We start from the raw sequence: 19,127 nt of genomic DNA, 5'->3' as shown, positions 1-19,127 counted from the left end.
AGTTAGAATATTTTTGTCATAAACTATTTTTTATTTTTGTAACTGTGATGGATAACTTTTATTTTAACCATAAAAAATTTCATTTGTTTTTTGTATTGATAGTCTTCTCTTGTTTTTTCAAAATTATTTTAATAAAACTAATTTTATATATGATAAGATGTATAAAACAAATGTTTTTCTCAGAAAATTAAATTAACGCAATAATATTGATATATGTTTACATTATCATCTCATTTTGTGCATTTTGTAAAACTATCCATCTAGTCACTCGCACATCGTTATATTCTAAATGGCATGAGTTATAAAAAAAATACTAAAATCTTAAAAAATAAAAAGGACTTCAAATTTTAAAAATATCTACATACAAATAACCTTTTTTTTAATAAATAACTACATAATCCTAATTTCCGATTGAATGAAAACACATTGAATTATATTGCTTGTTTGAATTTTGTAGAAAATTAAATATTTTAAAAATTAAATTAATCTTGCAGGTTTAATTAAAGGGGTCATATTAAAACAAAACTAAATCTAGTTTCATAGAACATTTCTTATTTAGTTTTTTCATAACTTTTCTTGATAAATTATGATGACAATTCCTTTATTCTTTTTTTTTTTTCAAAAGTTGTATTTCTTAGTGTCTTGTCATGAACACAATGATGACACACTGGAGTTGTGTTGACTAAACACAACTTCACCTTAGGGAGTCATAAGTCGTGTCATGCAACAACAACTTACTCATGTACATAATGTTTTCAAAACTGGCCCATTTGGATAATATCCCATTAAAATTGTACCACTATGACAAACTTATCCCATTTACTATCACCTAGTCTAATTTATTCATAATCTCTTTGCTTTCTGCCTTAATAAATTAAGTGTAAATTATTTTGTTATTTAGACCGATTGTATGATTGTGTAACTTGTGAGGAGTACGATAATACACAATTCATATACTATATAGTTGTTTCGCTTATATATAAAATTTCAAAAACTTTAATATAATACAGTGATTCTATTAAACTAGGTGTTACATTTATGGTTTTAAGATTTTATAATTTTATAAAATAATTCTTTTACACTGAAATAAAATTAATGCACTAGTATTGATATATTGTTTACATTATCATCTCATATTGTGAATTTCGTAAAAGTATCAAGCATAGTCGTTCACACTACGTTATACTCTAAATGGCGTCAATTATAAAAAAGACTTCAAATTTGAAAAATATCAACAACCATCAAATAGTTTTTTTAATAAAGAATTACATAATCTTGATTTCGTATTGTTAATGAGATTACGTTGGAGCAAGGTCAATCATTGTTGGATCCACATAAATATTTTTTTAATAAAAAATATAAAAAAAATTTGTTGATTTTTGGAGAAAAAAATATTTTAACAACTAAATTAATTTTGCAAGTTTAATTAAAAGGGACCATCTTAGAACAAACCTAAATCTAATTTCGCATACCACTTCCTATGTAGTGTTTTTGGTAGTTTTTCTTGATAAATTATTGTCACAACTCCATTCTCTTTTTAAAAGATGTCTTTCTCAATGTGTTGTCGTGAACACGGTGACAACATATGGGAGTTGTGTTTGACTAAACACAACTTCACTTTGGGGAGTCATAAGTCTTGCCATGTAAGCAGGACTAAGTCATGTACATAATTTTTTCAACACTTGCCCATTTGGATAATATCTCATTTAAATTGCACCATTGTGACAAACTTGTTCCATTTAATATCACGTGGTCTAATTTATTCATAATCTTTTCATTTTCTTCCTTAATAAAGTAAGTGCAAATTATTTTATTATGTTTAAAAGAAAATAAAATATAAAATTTACCTAAAGTCATGCTTATGATTTACATCTACCAAGAATACAAAATTTAAAGAAAAATATGTAAATAAAAAATAAAAATCTCCTTAATTTTATCTTGTCTCTTAGTTTTGTATTGGAAAAAAGCTAATAGCTTCATTAATGGATGCATTACTTCTAGATAAAAGGGTAAGTAACATATGATTACCATAAGGACTAGAAATTATATTTGAGATTCAATGGTGGCAATTTACCATCATTAAATACAAAAAAAATCCATTAGTCCATAATCTTTTTAGCCTTCTATGGAGCAACAAACAACACCTTTATTATATACCTTCTTATTAATTAGTTTGTACACCTCATTGAAGTTCCATAAGCAGGAAACGATCTTCCAAACAATTCCATTTTTTCTGGCATGGTTTTCAAAATCCGCAAAACTAACACCTGTCTAAAATAAATGGTAAAATTACTCTTTTAGTCCTTGTATTTGTCAAGTAATGTCAAATTGGTCCTTCAATTTTTTATTGTCTCAATTTAGTCCTTTTTTTTGTAAAAATGATTCAATTTGGTCGTTGCCGTTAATTTTGACCAAACGGTATTAAAGTCAATGCCAAATGTCAATTTCTGTTTCTTTTTAATTTTTTGATTTTTTTTTATTTTTTAGTTTTTACACGTGTCACTTCACAGTTGTGTCACATGTCAAAATGATTCAATTTGGTCCCTATATTTGTTTTTAGTTTCAATTTAGTTCCAATTTTTGTAAAAATGAAGCAATATTGTCTCTCCATAAATTGACACTCAATTTACTTTTTGTATAAATCTTATGATGACATTCTTACTAAAATTGACATTTTTATTAAATATTTGTAGAAATATTTTTAAACAAGCTTGTAGTGTGTATGTGTATGCAAGATTCTTGGGGATGTTTTCCTGGTGGAATATCACACCATCTTTGACTACACAAATCTCCAAGTTGGGTTTGTTGAAGTTATGTTGACACCAATTCTTTTTTAAGCGTGTACTTTTAAATTGTTTTTGAATTTTCTTTCTATACATAATTAAATTTTTCTTCGGGAAAACACTATTAAAGATGTAAATTTATTCTCTTTATATATATATATATATATATATATATATATATATATATGTGTGTGTGTGTGTGTGTGTGTGTGTGTTTTCTTTTAAAAAGTTTGTACTTTTATTTGTTTGAACAGAAATTGAGATTCTCATATAAGTTTGGTTTAAATTATGTTCTTTATTGTGAATCTTAATTATTGATTCAAAAGAAGGCATAAGGATTGTTACAAAAATATTTTTTTTATATATATTTCAATTATCTACGAAATACTTCGTAGGTAATTTATCTAGGAAATATTTCGTAAGTAACTTATTTATGAAAACCTTCATAGGTAAATTATCTACGAAGATTTTCGTAGGTTAGTTACCTATGTAATATTTCGTAGGTAAACTTCGTAGGGGTAAGTTACCTACGATGCACATTTCGTAGATAAAGTTACCTACCAGCTGAATACCTACAAAATATGTTTCGTAAATAATTCGTAGATAATATCAAATTACCTACGAAGATTGTCCATTACCTACGGATTCTAAGCGTATATAATAATCATATTTCTTGTAATGGGAGGAAGATTACATCTGTCGTGGTTTGAAAATAGCCCATTAGATGTGGAACACGTGGCAAGGGGTAGTTGAGAAGTCATGATGGCGCATAGAAAGTGGTGAGCAACAGTTACTTAAAGGACAACTTCTGAGTTTCCTCATCTCAAGAAGAGGAAACTCAAAAGTTGGAGAGTTATATACCTTTCTAAATCCAACACTTCGACAATGTGCCGAGGTATTATGCAAGGATGTCTCCCTAGGACCGACGCGCTCAAGGAAAGCTAGTTGATAGTTCAAGATCTACAAGGATGTCTCCCTAGGACTGACGTGCTCAAGGAAATCTAGTTGATAGCTCAAGACCTACAAGGATGTCTCCCTAGGACCGACGCACTCAAGGAAAGCTAATTTATAGTTCAAGACCTACAAGGATGTCTCTCTAGGGCTGATGCGCTTGAGAAGGATGTCGCTCTATGACTGACCCTCCTTCTAGGATGCTAAGATGTGGCAGAAAATGTTTGAGAATATTGGGATTATGTGAAATTAATTATTTTCGAGGATATTTTAGTTGTTATTTTAGAAGACATTTTAGTTATTATTTTAGAGAATATTTTAGTTGTTATTTTAAGAGGATATTTTAGTTATTATTTATTGATTATCTTCTAGAGTGATTATTTTACAATATATGATTATGTATATCTACAAAAATTGTACTAGACTTGCTTATAAATAAGAATGTTGCTCCCAAGATCAAGGACAGGAATGATTTTGGCCTAAGTGAATCATTAGCTAAGGTTAAAATATTTCTTTCTATTTTGTCTTCGGTCTAGGGTTATTTCACACCTTTTTTACAAGAACAAAAAGTGTAATGAAATTGTAAAACAAAAAAAATTAAAGACATGGAATTCAAAACCACAATGAAATCCCTACTCTTCTATGATGCTTTTTATATTGCTATGATAACAATCAAAACAACTTCTTTTTTCTTCTTTTTTTCAGCTAAACAATAATTAGATATGTATAAGTCATGAGAAGGAAAAATATGTACAAGAGGTGTTTGACGAAAAGTAAGTCACAGAGCTTTCTTATTTTTCATATTGATATATTAGAAATTTGTTCAATATATAAAATACAATATCCCATTGTATAAAGGAAAAACTAAAACTTAAGATATCATCATAATACATAATATTTAATGATAATAATAATAATAATAATAATAATAATAATAATAAAGAATAAAATATGTTATATCTTAATAAATAGAATTGAAACTAGGAGATATATGAAATTTCTAAAAAATAGTCGCGTTGTTCGACCACATTGTACTGAGCACATACTCTTTCAAAATTCTCGTCCCACCATTGTTGTGCTTGTTTCTCGCTAAACAATTCCTGACTGCATTTACCGTTGCAAGGTTAAACCCAAGTTATATATCATATGGCTAAAATTTGGAATGAAAAAACAATTATCTGAATATGCTTGAAATTGGTACAAATTTCTAGAAAATATCACCGGAGTTGTAAGAAATAGAAAAATAAATCTATATATTGTGGTTAGCGTCGCTTGGTTGTCGTCTGTGGTCGTGTCGTGGGGGGTGGTGGGTTCGAGAGGAGGTGTGGTCATCTCTGCGGATGAAGCGGCGAAAGTGGCCGGCGCGTACCAGTTCTTCGATCTTATCCTGTAGCGCTTTGCACTCTTCTGTAGTATGACCGTGATTGCGGTGGTATCGACAGTACTTGGTCATGTCTGCGTTAGGAGGGGTGGTTGTTTTGCGTGGTGGGGGGAGGAGGTCAGCTTGGAGGGCTTCGTCAAGGATGCGGGAGCGGGCTACTGTGAGTGGGGCGTATCTGGTAAAACGTGGTTGGCGGGGTTCACGTGGACGGGTATCGGGGCGCGGGTGAGGGTGTGGGGTGGGATTGGGTACGGGGTTGGGATTGGGAGTGGTGGTGTTGGCGGCATAGTCGTTGCAGAATTTAGTGTGAAGGGTTTGCATTTCTTCCATGCGAACGTAGTCAGCGGCACGCAACTTGAGTTCGTGCATGGAGGTGGGTGGGTGAAGGTAGACGTTGTTTGCGAAGGGTCCAGGTTGCAGGGTGAGGGTCATGCATTGGAGTATCATTTCCTGGTTGAGGTGTGGTGTGCGAAGGGCTGCTTTACTGAAGCGGTCGATGAATGTTCTGAGAGGTTCATTAGGCTCCTGTCTGATGCCCAGTAAGGACATGGTGGTGGTTTGGTGGGGGCGGCTGCCGGCGAAATGTGTGGAAAACATGTGGGAAAGGGTGTCGAAATTATCAATGGAGTAGGGTGGGAGGGTAGTGAACCACTCTAGGGCGGGGCCTTTTAGTGTTGTGGGGAAGGCTTTGCAGAAGACTGCGTCGTGGGACGTATACAGAGCAACATGTGTGATGTAAACTTTCAGGTGTTCATCGGGGTCGGTTTTGCCAGTGTAGCGGTCGAGGTTGAATGGTTCCCACTGGGTTGGGAGAGGGTGTTAGCGATAAAGTCTGTGAATGGGTGGCGGCGTCTGGGCTGGTGGGAGGGGAGAATGTGGGATGGGAGTGGGTGGTTGATCATGGTAGGGAAGGTGGAGGTAATGTTATGAGGGGGGATGTGGGTTGTGGGAAGATATGGGGGGTTGTAGGGTGGGATATACGCGGTGTGAAGCGTAGTGGGTATGTTGTGGGGAACGTGGGTTGTTGAGGGTGCGGTAGGTCCCGGGTGACCTGGTGGGAAGTGTTGGGGGTGTGTGGTAGTGGGAGGGGTTTGTTGGGTGGAGGTGAAGGTGTGGGGGGTGGGGTTGTATTCACTTTCTTCCTCTGTAGGTTGGAAAGCCGGAGACTTCACAGCTTCAGAGGTCTCTTTGGCTTTTCCTTTCAGGTCGGCATCTTTCTCGATCTTCCTCCTGAGGCGGGAGTTCTCTTGTCTGAGCGCTTCCATCTCTTCAGCGTTGCGTTTCTTGAGGTTTGCAAGTTCCTCTTGCATCTTCATCTGGCCGTCTAAGATGGCGGCCAAATCAGGGGTGACGCCAGAGGGTCCAGAGGGACCAGCGTCAACTTGCTTGCTAGCTCCAGCTTTGCTGCGGGTAGAAACCATCTTCAGAGAAAAGCGGGTACTAAGGGTGTTCGTCTCGGGCCCCACGGTGGGCGCCAATTGTTCCTGCAGAGGGACAAATAAGATAAATTAGGCACGAGCGTCACCTTACTATGTAGTCCGCTATCTCCTTAGTTGGCCTCTTCCCATTCGATACATGCCGGCTTGAACCCAGGAGGGGTTACCTACAGAAGAATCTCCGAAGCTCAAGTAAGTCAAAGCTCTCAAGAGTCAAATCAGCAATTAATGAATGCGTACCTTTAAATGATGGGGTCCACGTGTATTTATAGACATTAATGACGTTTGACCTTTTCATGGGCCGGGCCTTGGCTTGGGCTCTAGCTTGGGCCCCAGCTTGGGCCATGAGTGGGCCTGGTCCTAAAGTAGTTTCCAGAGGTGTATTGAAGTGGGTTAGCCTTCTAGGCAAGTAGTCGGTTTTGGCCGGCTACCTGTCTAGATGGCTAGTGCTGGTTGTGTCCGGGTGCTGGATGGTATGTGGTTTCAACGTGTGTACTTATTTACTTGATTGGGCTTGGCTAGGTACAGTACAAGACTACATAGCATTATTAAATGTTATAATTCTAGAATTTTCATTCTAGAAAACTCACTTCACCTACTGGCATGCCTATAAAAATGCAATTCACTCATACATTGTGACAAACCTCTGCAATTTACAATATAAAGCTTGCTATATTTCACCTTGCTATATTTCACCTTACTAGAAATCCTTAACTTGTTCCCTTCCTATATTCTCTTTCTTTCTTTACTTAAATATTTTTCAACTAATTCGACCACATTATAATTTTCTTCTAAAAACTATCAATCACAGCTATGTTTGGTCATCTATTGCACGCAGATAAACTTTTCAACTACTTAAAAAAAAACCTATAATTTTATTCTACACCATTTACAAAATATTTTCTCTACACATGGCCACTTCCATTATGATTTTTAGTGTGTCAAAACGATGACATTCTTTTGCTCTCAAGATTTATGGGACATTATAAAAGAGAGATTCATTATTCTAGAACTCTTACTATAGCTCACAAGAAGGGGTTGAAGGAAAACAAATAGAAGGAATCAAGTGCTTAATTTGCTCTTCAACAAGCAGTTGATGACACAATCTTTCAAAATGCCACAAATGCAAAATAAGCTTCGAATACACTACAAGAGGAGTTTCAAGGTAGTGATGAGATATATAATGTTAAACTTCATAAGAGAAGAGTTTTAATTAATAGCAATGAAAGAATATTAGACCATTAAAGACTACTATTCTAGGTAGTTAGATAAGAGCCTATGGAGAAAATATTCTTGACAAAAAGATCGTTAAGAAAATTTTAATTTCTATTTCCTAGAAATATAATGCAACCGCAACCGCAATTGAACAAAAAGAAGATTTGGCTACACTGTTAGTAACACAACTTATGGGCTATCTTGAAACTTATGAACAAAGATTGAAAATTTGTGAAGAAGACTTAGCCGAAAATGCCTTCAATCAAAACTAAAATTATCGTCTCGGAAAAAAAAAATGAAGGAAATAAAATTAGAGGAGAAATTTCTAGAAATAAAGAAAATTCTAGAAGCTTATCTATGACCCATCAAGGAAAATATCCTCCACGTGGAATTTGTCAAAAGACAGGTCACTTGGAAAAATGGTCGACACCTCAATGTCAACACTACAAGAAATTTGGACACATGGAGAAAATTTGTTGCAACAAAAATCAACAAGCAATTTTTTCTAAATAAGAAGATAAATAACAATATCTTTTTTATGCACGATACTCTAACAATCAAAAGGGAGATGGTTCTTGAATAGTGGGTGCAGTAATCACATGATTAATGATCCAGGCATCTATAAAGAAATTAATAACTCTATCAGAGTTCAAGTACGATTGGGGAATGGCACGATGGTGGAGTCAAAAGGCAAAGGCACTATCATGGTGGAGACTAAGGAAGGAACGAGACTCATCAATGATGTCATACTAGTACCCAAGCTTAAAGAAAATCTCTTAGCATTGGCTAACTGATGGAGAAAATTTGCTACATACATGTTCCTAATTAAAGAAGGCACAAGCTTGAAGACAATTAAGACTATATGAAGAATGTTCTTGGAATATAGTACACAGTCAAAAGGTTAGTCGAGATGTTGAGGTTCATGAAAATGCTTCTTGGAATTAGAAGAAGAAAAAATTGTTAAAAGCAACATTTTAGTTTGAGTACAACAATCTTAAGAAAAAAAAACTCAAGAAGAGACTAAATATTTAGGTACACTTTCTCCACCTCCATAACAACAACAACAACAACAAGATTCTTCACTAGAGTCCACTCCAAGACTTCTAAGATCTTTGGTAGGCATATACGAAACTTGCAATATAGTAATGATTAAACCTAACTGCTGTGAAATAGCATCAAAGCAAGATGTATGGGTTAAGGATATGGAATAAGAGATTAAAATAATTGAGAAGAATAACACTTAGGAGTTCGTAAATTGTCCTCATGGAAAAGACATTATTGGAGTGAAATGGATATATGAAAAAAAATGTTCAATCTTGATGGACCTATACAAAAGAACAAGGAAAGATTAATCGTTATAACAACCAAAAATCGACTACAATGAGACATTTTCTTTAATTTCTCGCTTAGATACAATTAGAGTTTTAATAGCTCTTATAACACAAAAAGGATGAACATGAACTGGATGTCAAATCAGTCTTTCTAAATGGAGTGCTCGAAGAAGAGATTTATGTTGAACGACCACAAGGCTTCATCAACAAAGGAAATGATGAACGAGTTTAAAGAAGACATGGTGAAGACATTTGAGATGACCGACCTTAGCATGATAAACTATTTCCTCAGTATAGAGGTGAAGCAACAAAAAGAAGATATATTTATCTCTCAAAAGAAATATATTGAAGCTCTATTGAAAAAGTTCAAGATGTATGATTGTGTAAACCTGACACTACACCATTGATAGTAAATGAAAAGCTACACAAAGATGATGTAGCACAAGAAGCAGATGCATCACACTACATGAGTTTAATTGGAAGTCTCCTATATCTCAGCCACATGGCCAAAAATTATGTATGCTACAACTCTGTCAAGATTCATGCAAAAGCCAAGTCAGATTCATTAGGAGTAGGAAATAGAAGTTTAAGATATCTGTAAGGCACAAAGTAGTTTGGTATATGATACAAAACTATGACTAACTCAAGAATGATCGGCTACGCCAATATCGAGCATTAAAGAAGCAAGTAATTGTGGCACAATCAACAACAGAAGCAGAGTAAGTATGTAATAGCTACTGAAACCACGAGTCAAGCAATATGGTTACGAAGAATACTTGAAGAAATGGGTGAACCACAAGATGGACCGACTATTATCTATTGCAACAACAAATGACAATAGCAATAGCTAAAAATTCAATCCATTATCAAAAAACAAACACATAACCATTAAATATCCCTTCATTCGAGATGAAGAGGCAACTCAACAAATTCAACTCTAGTATTGCACAACAGAAGATCAAGTTGCAGAAATATTTATGAAAGTGCTACCAAGAACAAAGTTTGAACAACTACAAACTATTTCCACTAGTAGTTCTATTTCTACAATGGTGAGACCCCATTAATTCCAACTAAAATAGAGAATCTGATGGAAAAGAGGCATTGGAAAGTGCATTCCTAGCATTCCCTTGCTCAAAAAAAATGTAAAAATATAATAGAGCATTCTATACCTGAAGCATAGTCTTTTAAGATAGATTAGACCTACTAGGGAGGTCAGATAAATATGTACACCAGGTTCATCTTGCTCAATCCATTCAGTCTCATCGGAACCAAGAACATGTAACCTCATGGCCATATCCTTCAACTATTCAGTGCAAGAAACAAAGACATGTAAGATTAGCCAGACCAGTTCTCATACATCCACACTATATACTCAAGAAATAACTAAAGAAAGCATCACTAGGGATAAAATGTACTTGAATAAGGGTTTTCTCTAGATATAGTTAGGTTATTTTAAATGAAAAAACAAAAATAAATGTTACCAATCCTCTATCTGTGTACGTGAGAGATTGTAGCTCTTGTAGGAATATAGTTTCTACCTGAGAAGTAAGTGACTTGATCACTTTCTCTACTGCTTTGCATTTGGCACTTTCTTCAATTGCAATTGCTTGAAGTTGGGCTTTCCGTGTAAGGTTTTCCACCTGAAGGGAGACAAAAAATTCACCAGCCTCACTACAAATGAATGAACACGAGATTTCATCAATCTGTTTATGGTGTTCCTCGATTCTTACCCATCCTTTACATTGGTTTCTGCATCTAGGAGGCAATTTTTCCAAAACATCTTCAACAATGTCCTTAAGTAATTCAGAGTCAGTCCTAGCATATGAAAAAGGAAAACAAAGAATTACATCATGAAAACATAACTACACAACTATCATGAAAGGTGTTGCACCACAACAATATGCTTAATCTAGAAAGGAATTAGGTAAACATAATCCAACACAAAATAATGTCCGACTAATTTGCACACTCTCAATTCATTTTGTTACCTATAATTTTGAGAGCTCCATCCAGCTAAGTTGGCTGCTTGAGTGAGAGCAGTTTTCCATTTTATGCAGTTGGGTTCTCCTTCATGTTTTACAAAGCTCTCCATAAACCTCCCAGTTTGGTTCCTGACATGGGATGGATCTGTGTTGTAGAACACTGGTATTACAATCTGTCCCAACTCTTTCTTGTAATCCATAATCTTTATGAGTTCATTCAAGCACCACTTTGAGGAAGCAAAATTCTCTGAAAACACAACAATAGATACACGAGAATCTTCAATGGCTTTCATCAGTGCTGCTGAGATTTCATCACCCTTTTCAATATCTTCATCTACATAGGTTTCCACTTTCTTTTGCACCAAAGCCTCATAAAGATGGGTGCTGAAGTTCCTGCGTTTGTCTTTACCTCGATAGCTTATAAAAACATCATATTTTTTTGTACAAGAGTTAGAGGAAGAAGAAACAACACTCATAATTCTCTGCTCAACCATCTTGCACCTGCAATGAGTATAACACTACAATTGAAGAGATAGAAAATGTTTTTATATTTCCCTTTGTTCTTGACACTTCTCCTCAACATGAGCATAGATAGAAGAGAAAACCAGAAGATACCAAATTAACCATATCCATTATTTCTATTCAGAGGTAAAATTGAAAACAGATCACAGTTCTTATGGGAGAGAATGAAACAAAGATTATTTACCTGAGCACAAGAAATTTTGAGATGCAAGAGAGAATAACTAGACTCTTTTACAACAATTAAAGAACTAGAAAAATGAATGTAAATAAAATGTCCATGTGATGCAAATTTCTAAGAAGTACCGTAAAAGGGTTCCAAGTGGGGTCCATTGGTTCAACATTGCTTTGAGAAAGTGTTTCATGTCTCTTCACTTTTGACCAGCACAAGCTTGAGTATGCAATATTCCTGCTGTGAATAAAATTTAGGACTGTTTATACGAAGAGCTATTTATATCTAAATTATATATAAAAAATACAAGATGATACATTTATTCTAACAAATAGTATAGTAATATTTTATCTAAATTATTTATTTATTTATTTAATCACATTAAATATCTAATGTAATAATTAAATGTTAACTTTTTTAACAAAAATTATACAACAGTAAATATTTTTCTTAATTCATTCATTCTACTCTAATAAACTCCTCTTAATTTTATTATAGAGCTCAAACTTGTTATTAACGCTGTGAAACGCCTTCTTAGTCGGTAAAATGTTTTGCATTGATAATACAAGGTAACATTAACAAATGAAATCAATTAATATTGATTTATTTCCTTATTATTCAATTTATGATAATCTTAGAATCATGAACAAATTGAACTAAAATTATAAAATACTTGTTTTTCATTATCTTTATCTCTTCCGTTTGCTTCGTACAAGAAAGCCAACAATAACTATGCTTTATGTAGAGTTGTACAACCGTAAAAAAAAGACAGTAGTTGCACTAAAACAATGTGCATGAAAAGCAGTTCCTAACCATCAATAAAATTGTATTACATGCACTACACTATTTGTTTCTACACTTGGAGCATAAAAAATGTTCTTCTTGATGCAAATCTTGGTTTAATCACGAGGTTCACGACAACATTATCACTTATGGTGAAGTTCTCATCTCTTTGGTTGCAGAAAGAAGTTGTTCCCTCTCTCTTTCAAAGCCTCTGATTTCTTTACATTCCCATTCAACAATTTCTTTGCTACTACTATTAATCACCTTCAACCATGTTGTTGTTGTGTTGTGGCATAATATAGTGGAAACACACCCACCCTCTTTTATCATCCTTTCGGTGCCAAAAGTGCATTCATGTTCAAACACAAATGTTATGTCCCTAAGCAATTCAGGATCGGTCCTACCATATTAAAAGGGAAACAAAGGAAGACAATGATTCTTTACTTCACAAAACAGAATAGTTATACAACCATTGTAGTGTTCCTGTTTTTTGTCTTCAGAAATTCACACGTTTTCCTAGATAGTGTGATCCAAGTTTCATGTAACTATGCTTGTCGAACTTTTCACCATGCAAAAGGTTAGGGTATATGCTTTTTTTTATCCCGTTGGATATGTTTTTTCGTAAAAATCGATTCTTTTACAATATTAATCTCAACAAATTATGGTATGAATTTAAAGTGGCAACTACAAAAACATCCCTATTGGAAAAGCATACAGCAAAATAAAATTGCCAACCAGATAAATTAACATCACAAGTACCTAAACAGAAACTTCTGCTAAACCTAAATAATCTCAAATAAATGGAAAAACGCATAGGCTACAAAGCCCAAATGACTGACAAAAGCAAAACTTAGGACTGAAATGCAAGGGCCGCGCAAACGCAGCTTCCTCTGCCACAAATTATGACGTAGGCTCTGCCACTTGGGCAGACCTCAGAACAGCACCTCCTCAAGTGCAATGAAAGTCACTGTCCTAAACCATAAGCCTTCTTGATCATCTAGTGATCCTGTTCAGGTAAGTATGTTTTATAACTGTCACACTTTTATTTTGTACCACAACTTCCACATTTCTAACTACTCTTTTAAAGATGTGGGGCTTATATATCTTTGAAAACAGACGTCTCTGATAACTTAACCTCTGCCACCAAATACATTAACATAAGTTGCTTTCTAATCGGAATAATAAATATAGAAAAAATTAACCTTGCACTTGGTAACATAGAATGATTATTCATTTAGGATACATCAGGTGCAAAGTGAAATCTTATCGTGGGATTACACACTTAAAAACTTCAATATTTGAAAGAGAAATCCCTCACTTTGTTGTAAAACAATTAATTACTTAACACAACACTATGTGAAATGAGAATATGAAACCAACATAGACAACAAACAAAGTGCAATGTCTTTCTTCTTTTTCCTGTATCCGAAGGTTAAATTTTTAATTAAATTCAGAATAACTAATTCAGATTTGGTTCAAAAAAATTAGATTTCCATGAGCTACATGAGATAAACAAAACACTTTTTCCACGTTAAACTAGACTAATTTTGAAGAATAAGAAGTATTTCAAAGCTCAAAGCTAAATAATGAAAACACATAAATATAATACTTTAATATCTTCGTAACTTCTGGATTTGACATTTTCTTTAAAACTCATGATTGGCCCAAGGGTGTTCGGCCAGAGTGATTGGTCATGGTGTTCGGTAAAGGTGATCAGCCCAAGGATGTTCAACTAGGGTGATCGGTCATGGTGTTCAGTTCAGTCAGGGTGATCAGCCTAAGGATGTTCAACTAGGGTGATCGATCAGGATGATCGATCCAAGGGTGTTCAACTAGGGTGATCAACCAAGGTGATGCCCCAAGTGTGTTCGGCCAAGGTGATCGGTCACGATGATTGGCCCAAAGGTGTTTGACAAGGGTGATCAGTAGGGTTATTTATGAGCGCAGCTTTGGCGTGTTTGCAAGCTCAAAATCTAAACCCATCCAATGCTTCTCACTATAGGCTTGTGGTCTGCCCACCTAACCCGTCCTGCTTTGCCACCCCTACGACAACATACACATGTTTACTAGTTAGACCAATGTAGTCTGTAGTGAGGATGTCATTAATTGGGGTTTGTTTAAGGAAGGTGTTTAGTCTATGGTAAGCAAGAGTTGTGAAGAGTCTTTCTTTTACTCTATGTTAATTGGTACAATTTATTTCTGGTTTGATTGGGTGGAGAACCAAAGACTTTATATAGGGCACGTACAAGTTTTAAACAAAATGTCAAGTCATGAGGTCCTATGGTCTATTACAGAACGCAGCCCTTATATTTCAGTCTTGAGTTTTGTTTTGTCTGTGAAATGTGAAATTCATGTTTAGACGTTGTCCTTGTATTACAGTCTTAAGTTCTAGTTTTTTGTTTTTATTGTTACTTCTTGGTTGCTTATTGTTCCTGTAGTTGCCAATTATGACTTTTGACAGTATTTTCTAATTTAACTGTGCAAAATCTTTCTACAACGAAGAAAAATGATGCCAGACAAATATTTTAGGTAGAACATACAACTGTCTTGAGTGTCTTGGGAAAAGTTGAAGTTTATGTTTCGTTTTGGTACAGCTTTGAGGCTAGTGTAGTTTATGTTTTGTTTTGTTACGTTAAGAAAATACTCAAACTGATACTAGAAAATTTTGAAAATATATAAGATTAAAAGTAATAAACATTAAAAGAACTATTTTTTTTTTCGTAATAGTTACTTTCTTATACACATCAGAAGTAATACACATTAAAATGCTCCAATATTGTACAAAAAATCATTTTACTTTCGATTCCCAAAAAAGAAAAAAGAAATTTTACTTTTGAATTGATTTTATTTAAGAATTCAATGCTCATCGTAATAATTAATTTAAATTCTAATTTATAAATTAAAAATTATTAGTAACTAATTTCTTGCAATCCATAATCTTTATGAGTTCACTCAAGCACCACTTTGAGGAACCACAATTCTTTGAAAACACAACAATAGATGCACGAGAATTCGATGGCTTTCATGAGTGCTGCTGAGATTTCATCACACTTTTCAATATCTTCATCTTCACAGGTTTCCACTTGCTTTTGCATCAAAGCCTCATAAAGATGGCTGCTGAAGTTCCTGCGTGTGTCTTTACCTTGATAGCTTATAAAAACATCACATTCTTTTGTACTAGACTCAGAGGAAGAAGGAACAACACTCATAATTTTCTGCTCAACCATCTCGCACCTGCAATTAGTATAATAGTACAATTGAAGAGATAACAAATGTTTTTATATTTCACTTTGTTCTATTCAGAGGTAAAATTGAAAACAGAGAAAAGACCATCAGGAGAGAATGAAACAAAGATTCTTTACTTGAGCACAAGAACTTCTGAGATGCAACAGAGAATAACTAGACTCTTTTACAAGCATTAAAGAAGAACTAGAAAAATGAATGTAAATACAGTGACCATGTGATGCAAATTTCTGAGAAGTATCATAAAAGGGTTCCAAGTGGGATCCATTGGTCCAACATGCCTTTGAAAAAGTGTTTCATGTCTCTTCACTTTTTGACCCGGCACAGAGTATTCTATATTCCTTCTGTGAATAAAATTTAGGATTGTTTAATGTAGAGTTATTTTATATCTAAATTATATAAAGAAATACAAGATAATATATTAATTCTAACTAATAATGTACTAATATTTTATCTAAATTATTTTTATTTATTTGATCACATTAAATTATCTAATGTAATAATTAAATATTGATATGTTTTTAACAAATATTATACAACAGTACAAATATTCAATCTACTTTAATAAACTCCTTTTAATTTTATTATACAGCTCGAACTTGTTATTAACGCTGAGAAACCCCTTCTTAAATAATAATTAATTTTACACAAGTATTTAATTATATCTAATATTCATTAAGGTATTTAGTTTCTTAAATTAAACTACATAACAAATATCTTGTCAACTAAAAAGGTAAAAAAAAAATATTCATCTTCTTTTTCAGAATTTTCAACATGCTGTTGCATTTAACTGATCAATCTCCTCTTTGCTGTCATTGTACCAAAAGAACCATTGGTATTGCCTTGAAACTGAAAATTGTGAGTATGTCGTCCGATAAATTCTATTTTATTTTTCTTGTACTGGTGAAAGATATACATTCTGGTTCTAAACTCAGAATTAGATAGGATCATTACGTACTTGTAAGCAAAAACAATACCATATGTTGAAGAATATATTGTGTGGAAAGGATATTATATTACTTGTGGTTGTACCTGTGGAATTTTACATTATGGTGAGTATTACACTCTATTATAAAATCAATTCAAAAGTAAAATTTCTTTTTTCTTTTTTTTTTCAGTCTAAAGTAAAATGATTTTTTGGTACAGTATTGGACCACTTTAACGTGTATTACTTTTAATGTATGTAACAAAGTAGACGAGCTTCAACTTTTCCCTTCCAAGACATTCAATACATTTGTATTTTCTTCCTAAAATACTGTCTCACATCAATTTCTTTCCCTTGTAGAAATTTTTTGCAATCCTCACATCCAACATTATTGTAAGGTTTAATAAGTTTTGGATTTTAATAATTGAACAAATTTTACCAAATAAATTATAGAAACTAAATAAAAACTATAAAAACACTCAATGTGAAGTCACACCAAAAGAAACATGAGAATTCCAAATACAAGAGCATAGAACAATAAAAAATAAACATCATAAAAAGTAGAATGGAAACAACATATAAAACCTTAAACTTACACAAAGAAAACATGATTGTGCAATTATGGGCTGCAATCAAACTTAAATTATACAATATAACAATACCATAAGAGTTACACTTGAACAAGAACTATACAGACAAACAAATTAAAATCGGAATGTAGGACCCCACTGTCCTAATCATGGACCTTCTTGATTACCCATTGATCTTGTCCAAGCAAGTATGTTACGTATCCATACACACTTTTGTTTTGTAGCACAACTTCCACACTACTCACTACTCTTTCACCCATGTGAAACTTGAAATATCTTTGAAAACAAACCTCGATAACTTAATCACTTCTGACACCAATTACATTAGCATACTATGCTTTCAGCTCAGAATAATAAATTATTTGAAAATACCAACTTATAATAGCAACATACAGAGAAAATGAACTATAATGGCTAGCACAGAATGATTGTTAATTCAAGACACATCATCATCAAAGTGCAGTCCTATAGTAGGATTACAAACTCAAAAACTTAAATATTTGAAAGAAAAATGACTGAAGTTGTTGTAAATTAATCAATTAATATACCCATGTAGTGAAAACATGAAAGATATCCCATATAGTGTGCTGTGTGTTAAAGTTGTACAACCATCAATAGAAGACCGTATTTGTAGTAAAAAACTGTGCATGAAAAGCAGTTTCTAACCATGATAAAATTGTATTACATGCCCTATAGAATATTTGTTTTCCACTTGGAGTATTGAAAATGTGGTTCTTGATGCAAGTGTTGGTTCAATCTTGAGGTTCACAAGGTTATCACTTATGGTGAAGTTCTCATCTCTTTGGTTGTAGAGAGAAGTTGTTCCCCGTCTTTCATTTTCATTTTTAGAGCCTTTAACTCTGATTTCTCTGCATTCCCATTCAAAAATTTCTTTGCCATTGCTACTAATAAGCTTCAACCCTGTTGTTGTGGCATATTTGGAAACACCTCACACTCTTTCATCATCCTTTGGTGCCAAATTCACGTTAAAACACAAAATCGCGACAAAACGGCGAACTAAAAATTAAAATATAAAGAAAAGAGGTTTGGAGTCATCACCATAGTTTATTCTAGAAAATTACGGAAAAACTAAAAAGATAACACAAAGTCTGCTAAAAAAATAGATTTTAGGTCCGGAAGTCAGTTACGCGTGGAGAAGATATTAGCACCCACAGCGTTCGTCATAAGACGAAACCTTTAATTAAATATGCAAAAAGACGTGGTTTTCAAAATATTTAATTTTCCCCAAAAGTAACAATAAAAGGATGTACAAGGGAAACAAAAATATTTTTTTTTGTTATTTGGGCCCGACGAGGATTAATCCTCGCTCCTACGTATCTCCATGTGAATAGGGAATCAGGGTCACGTAGTTCTTTAGAATCTTTTAGAAATTCTTGATTTGATATTTTTTATTTTTTAATAATTTTGAAAACATTTTTATGTTTTTTGGTATTTTTAATTATTTGAAATTGAGTGTTACACGACGCGAGCGGCCAAACAGACACTAAGATTAAACAAAGAAAACAATTTCTTTTATCTTTAGTTCTTTATATTTCTTTTGATATATTTTCTAGAAAAATAAATTTAAAAATTCGTGTCACGAGCGGTCAGACGGACACTAAAAGAAATGAAGAAAAATATTTTTTTATGATTAAAAAATATATAATGAAAAATAAAAATAATAAATAAAAATAATTAGAAATTGGCAATGACGTACCTTTAAAAGTTTTCGATATATGTTCTCTTCTATATCAATTTCACCCTCTTGTTTTCCCAACAAAGGTAAAAAGGAGGTGTATTTATGTGGGTGGTAATG

The 19,127-nt window shown here is 33.5% G+C and overlaps 1 protein-coding gene and 1 non-coding gene across 2 annotated transcripts; both read right to left on the bottom strand.

The window, feature by feature from the left end:
- Positions 1–4,714: 4,714 nt before the first annotated feature.
- LOC114188429 (TMV resistance protein N-like) lies at positions 4,715–11,853 on the bottom strand. The gene is made up of 6 exons (XM_028077012.1): positions 11,786–11,853; positions 11,086–11,580; positions 10,828–10,912; positions 10,636–10,737; positions 10,267–10,400; positions 4,715–4,838 (listed from the first exon to the last, which is right to left on the bottom strand). Exons 2-6 carry the CDS (start codon positions 11,571–11,573, stop codon positions 4,715–4,717), a joined length of 933 nt encoding a protein of 310 aa, XP_027932813.1. The 5' UTR covers positions 11,574–11,580; positions 11,786–11,853.
- A 1,563-nt stretch (positions 11,854–13,416) lies between these two features.
- Positions 13,417–13,575, bottom strand: LOC114189369. The gene has a single exon (XR_003605672.1). It is a non-coding gene; the product is annotated as a U1 spliceosomal RNA (small nuclear RNA).
- Positions 13,576–19,127: the final 5,552 nt, after the last annotated feature.

This window comes from Vigna unguiculata, chromosome 6 (assembly GCF_004118075.2).
Source record: "Vigna unguiculata cultivar IT97K-499-35 chromosome 6, ASM411807v1, whole genome shotgun sequence".
Lineage (NCBI taxonomy): Eukaryota > Viridiplantae > Streptophyta > Magnoliopsida > Fabales > Fabaceae > Vigna > Vigna unguiculata.
Note: the sequence above shows the minus strand (reverse complement) of the source record. Positions and strands in the feature narration are given on the sequence as shown.

Coding starts and splice junctions, on each gene's coding strand:
- LOC114188429 (XM_028077012.1), bottom strand. CDS start 11,573: ATGGTTGAGCAGAGAATTATGAGTGTTGTTTCTTCTTCCTCTAACTCT. Junction 10,738..10,827: donor GAAACCAATGTAAAGGATGG/GTAAGAATCGAG, acceptor GTCTCCCTTCAG/GTGGAAAACCTTACACGGAA. Junction 4,839..10,266: donor CTTAAAAGACTATGCTTCAG/GTATAGAATGCT, acceptor CGGTAAATGCAG/TCAGGAATTGTTTAGCGAGA.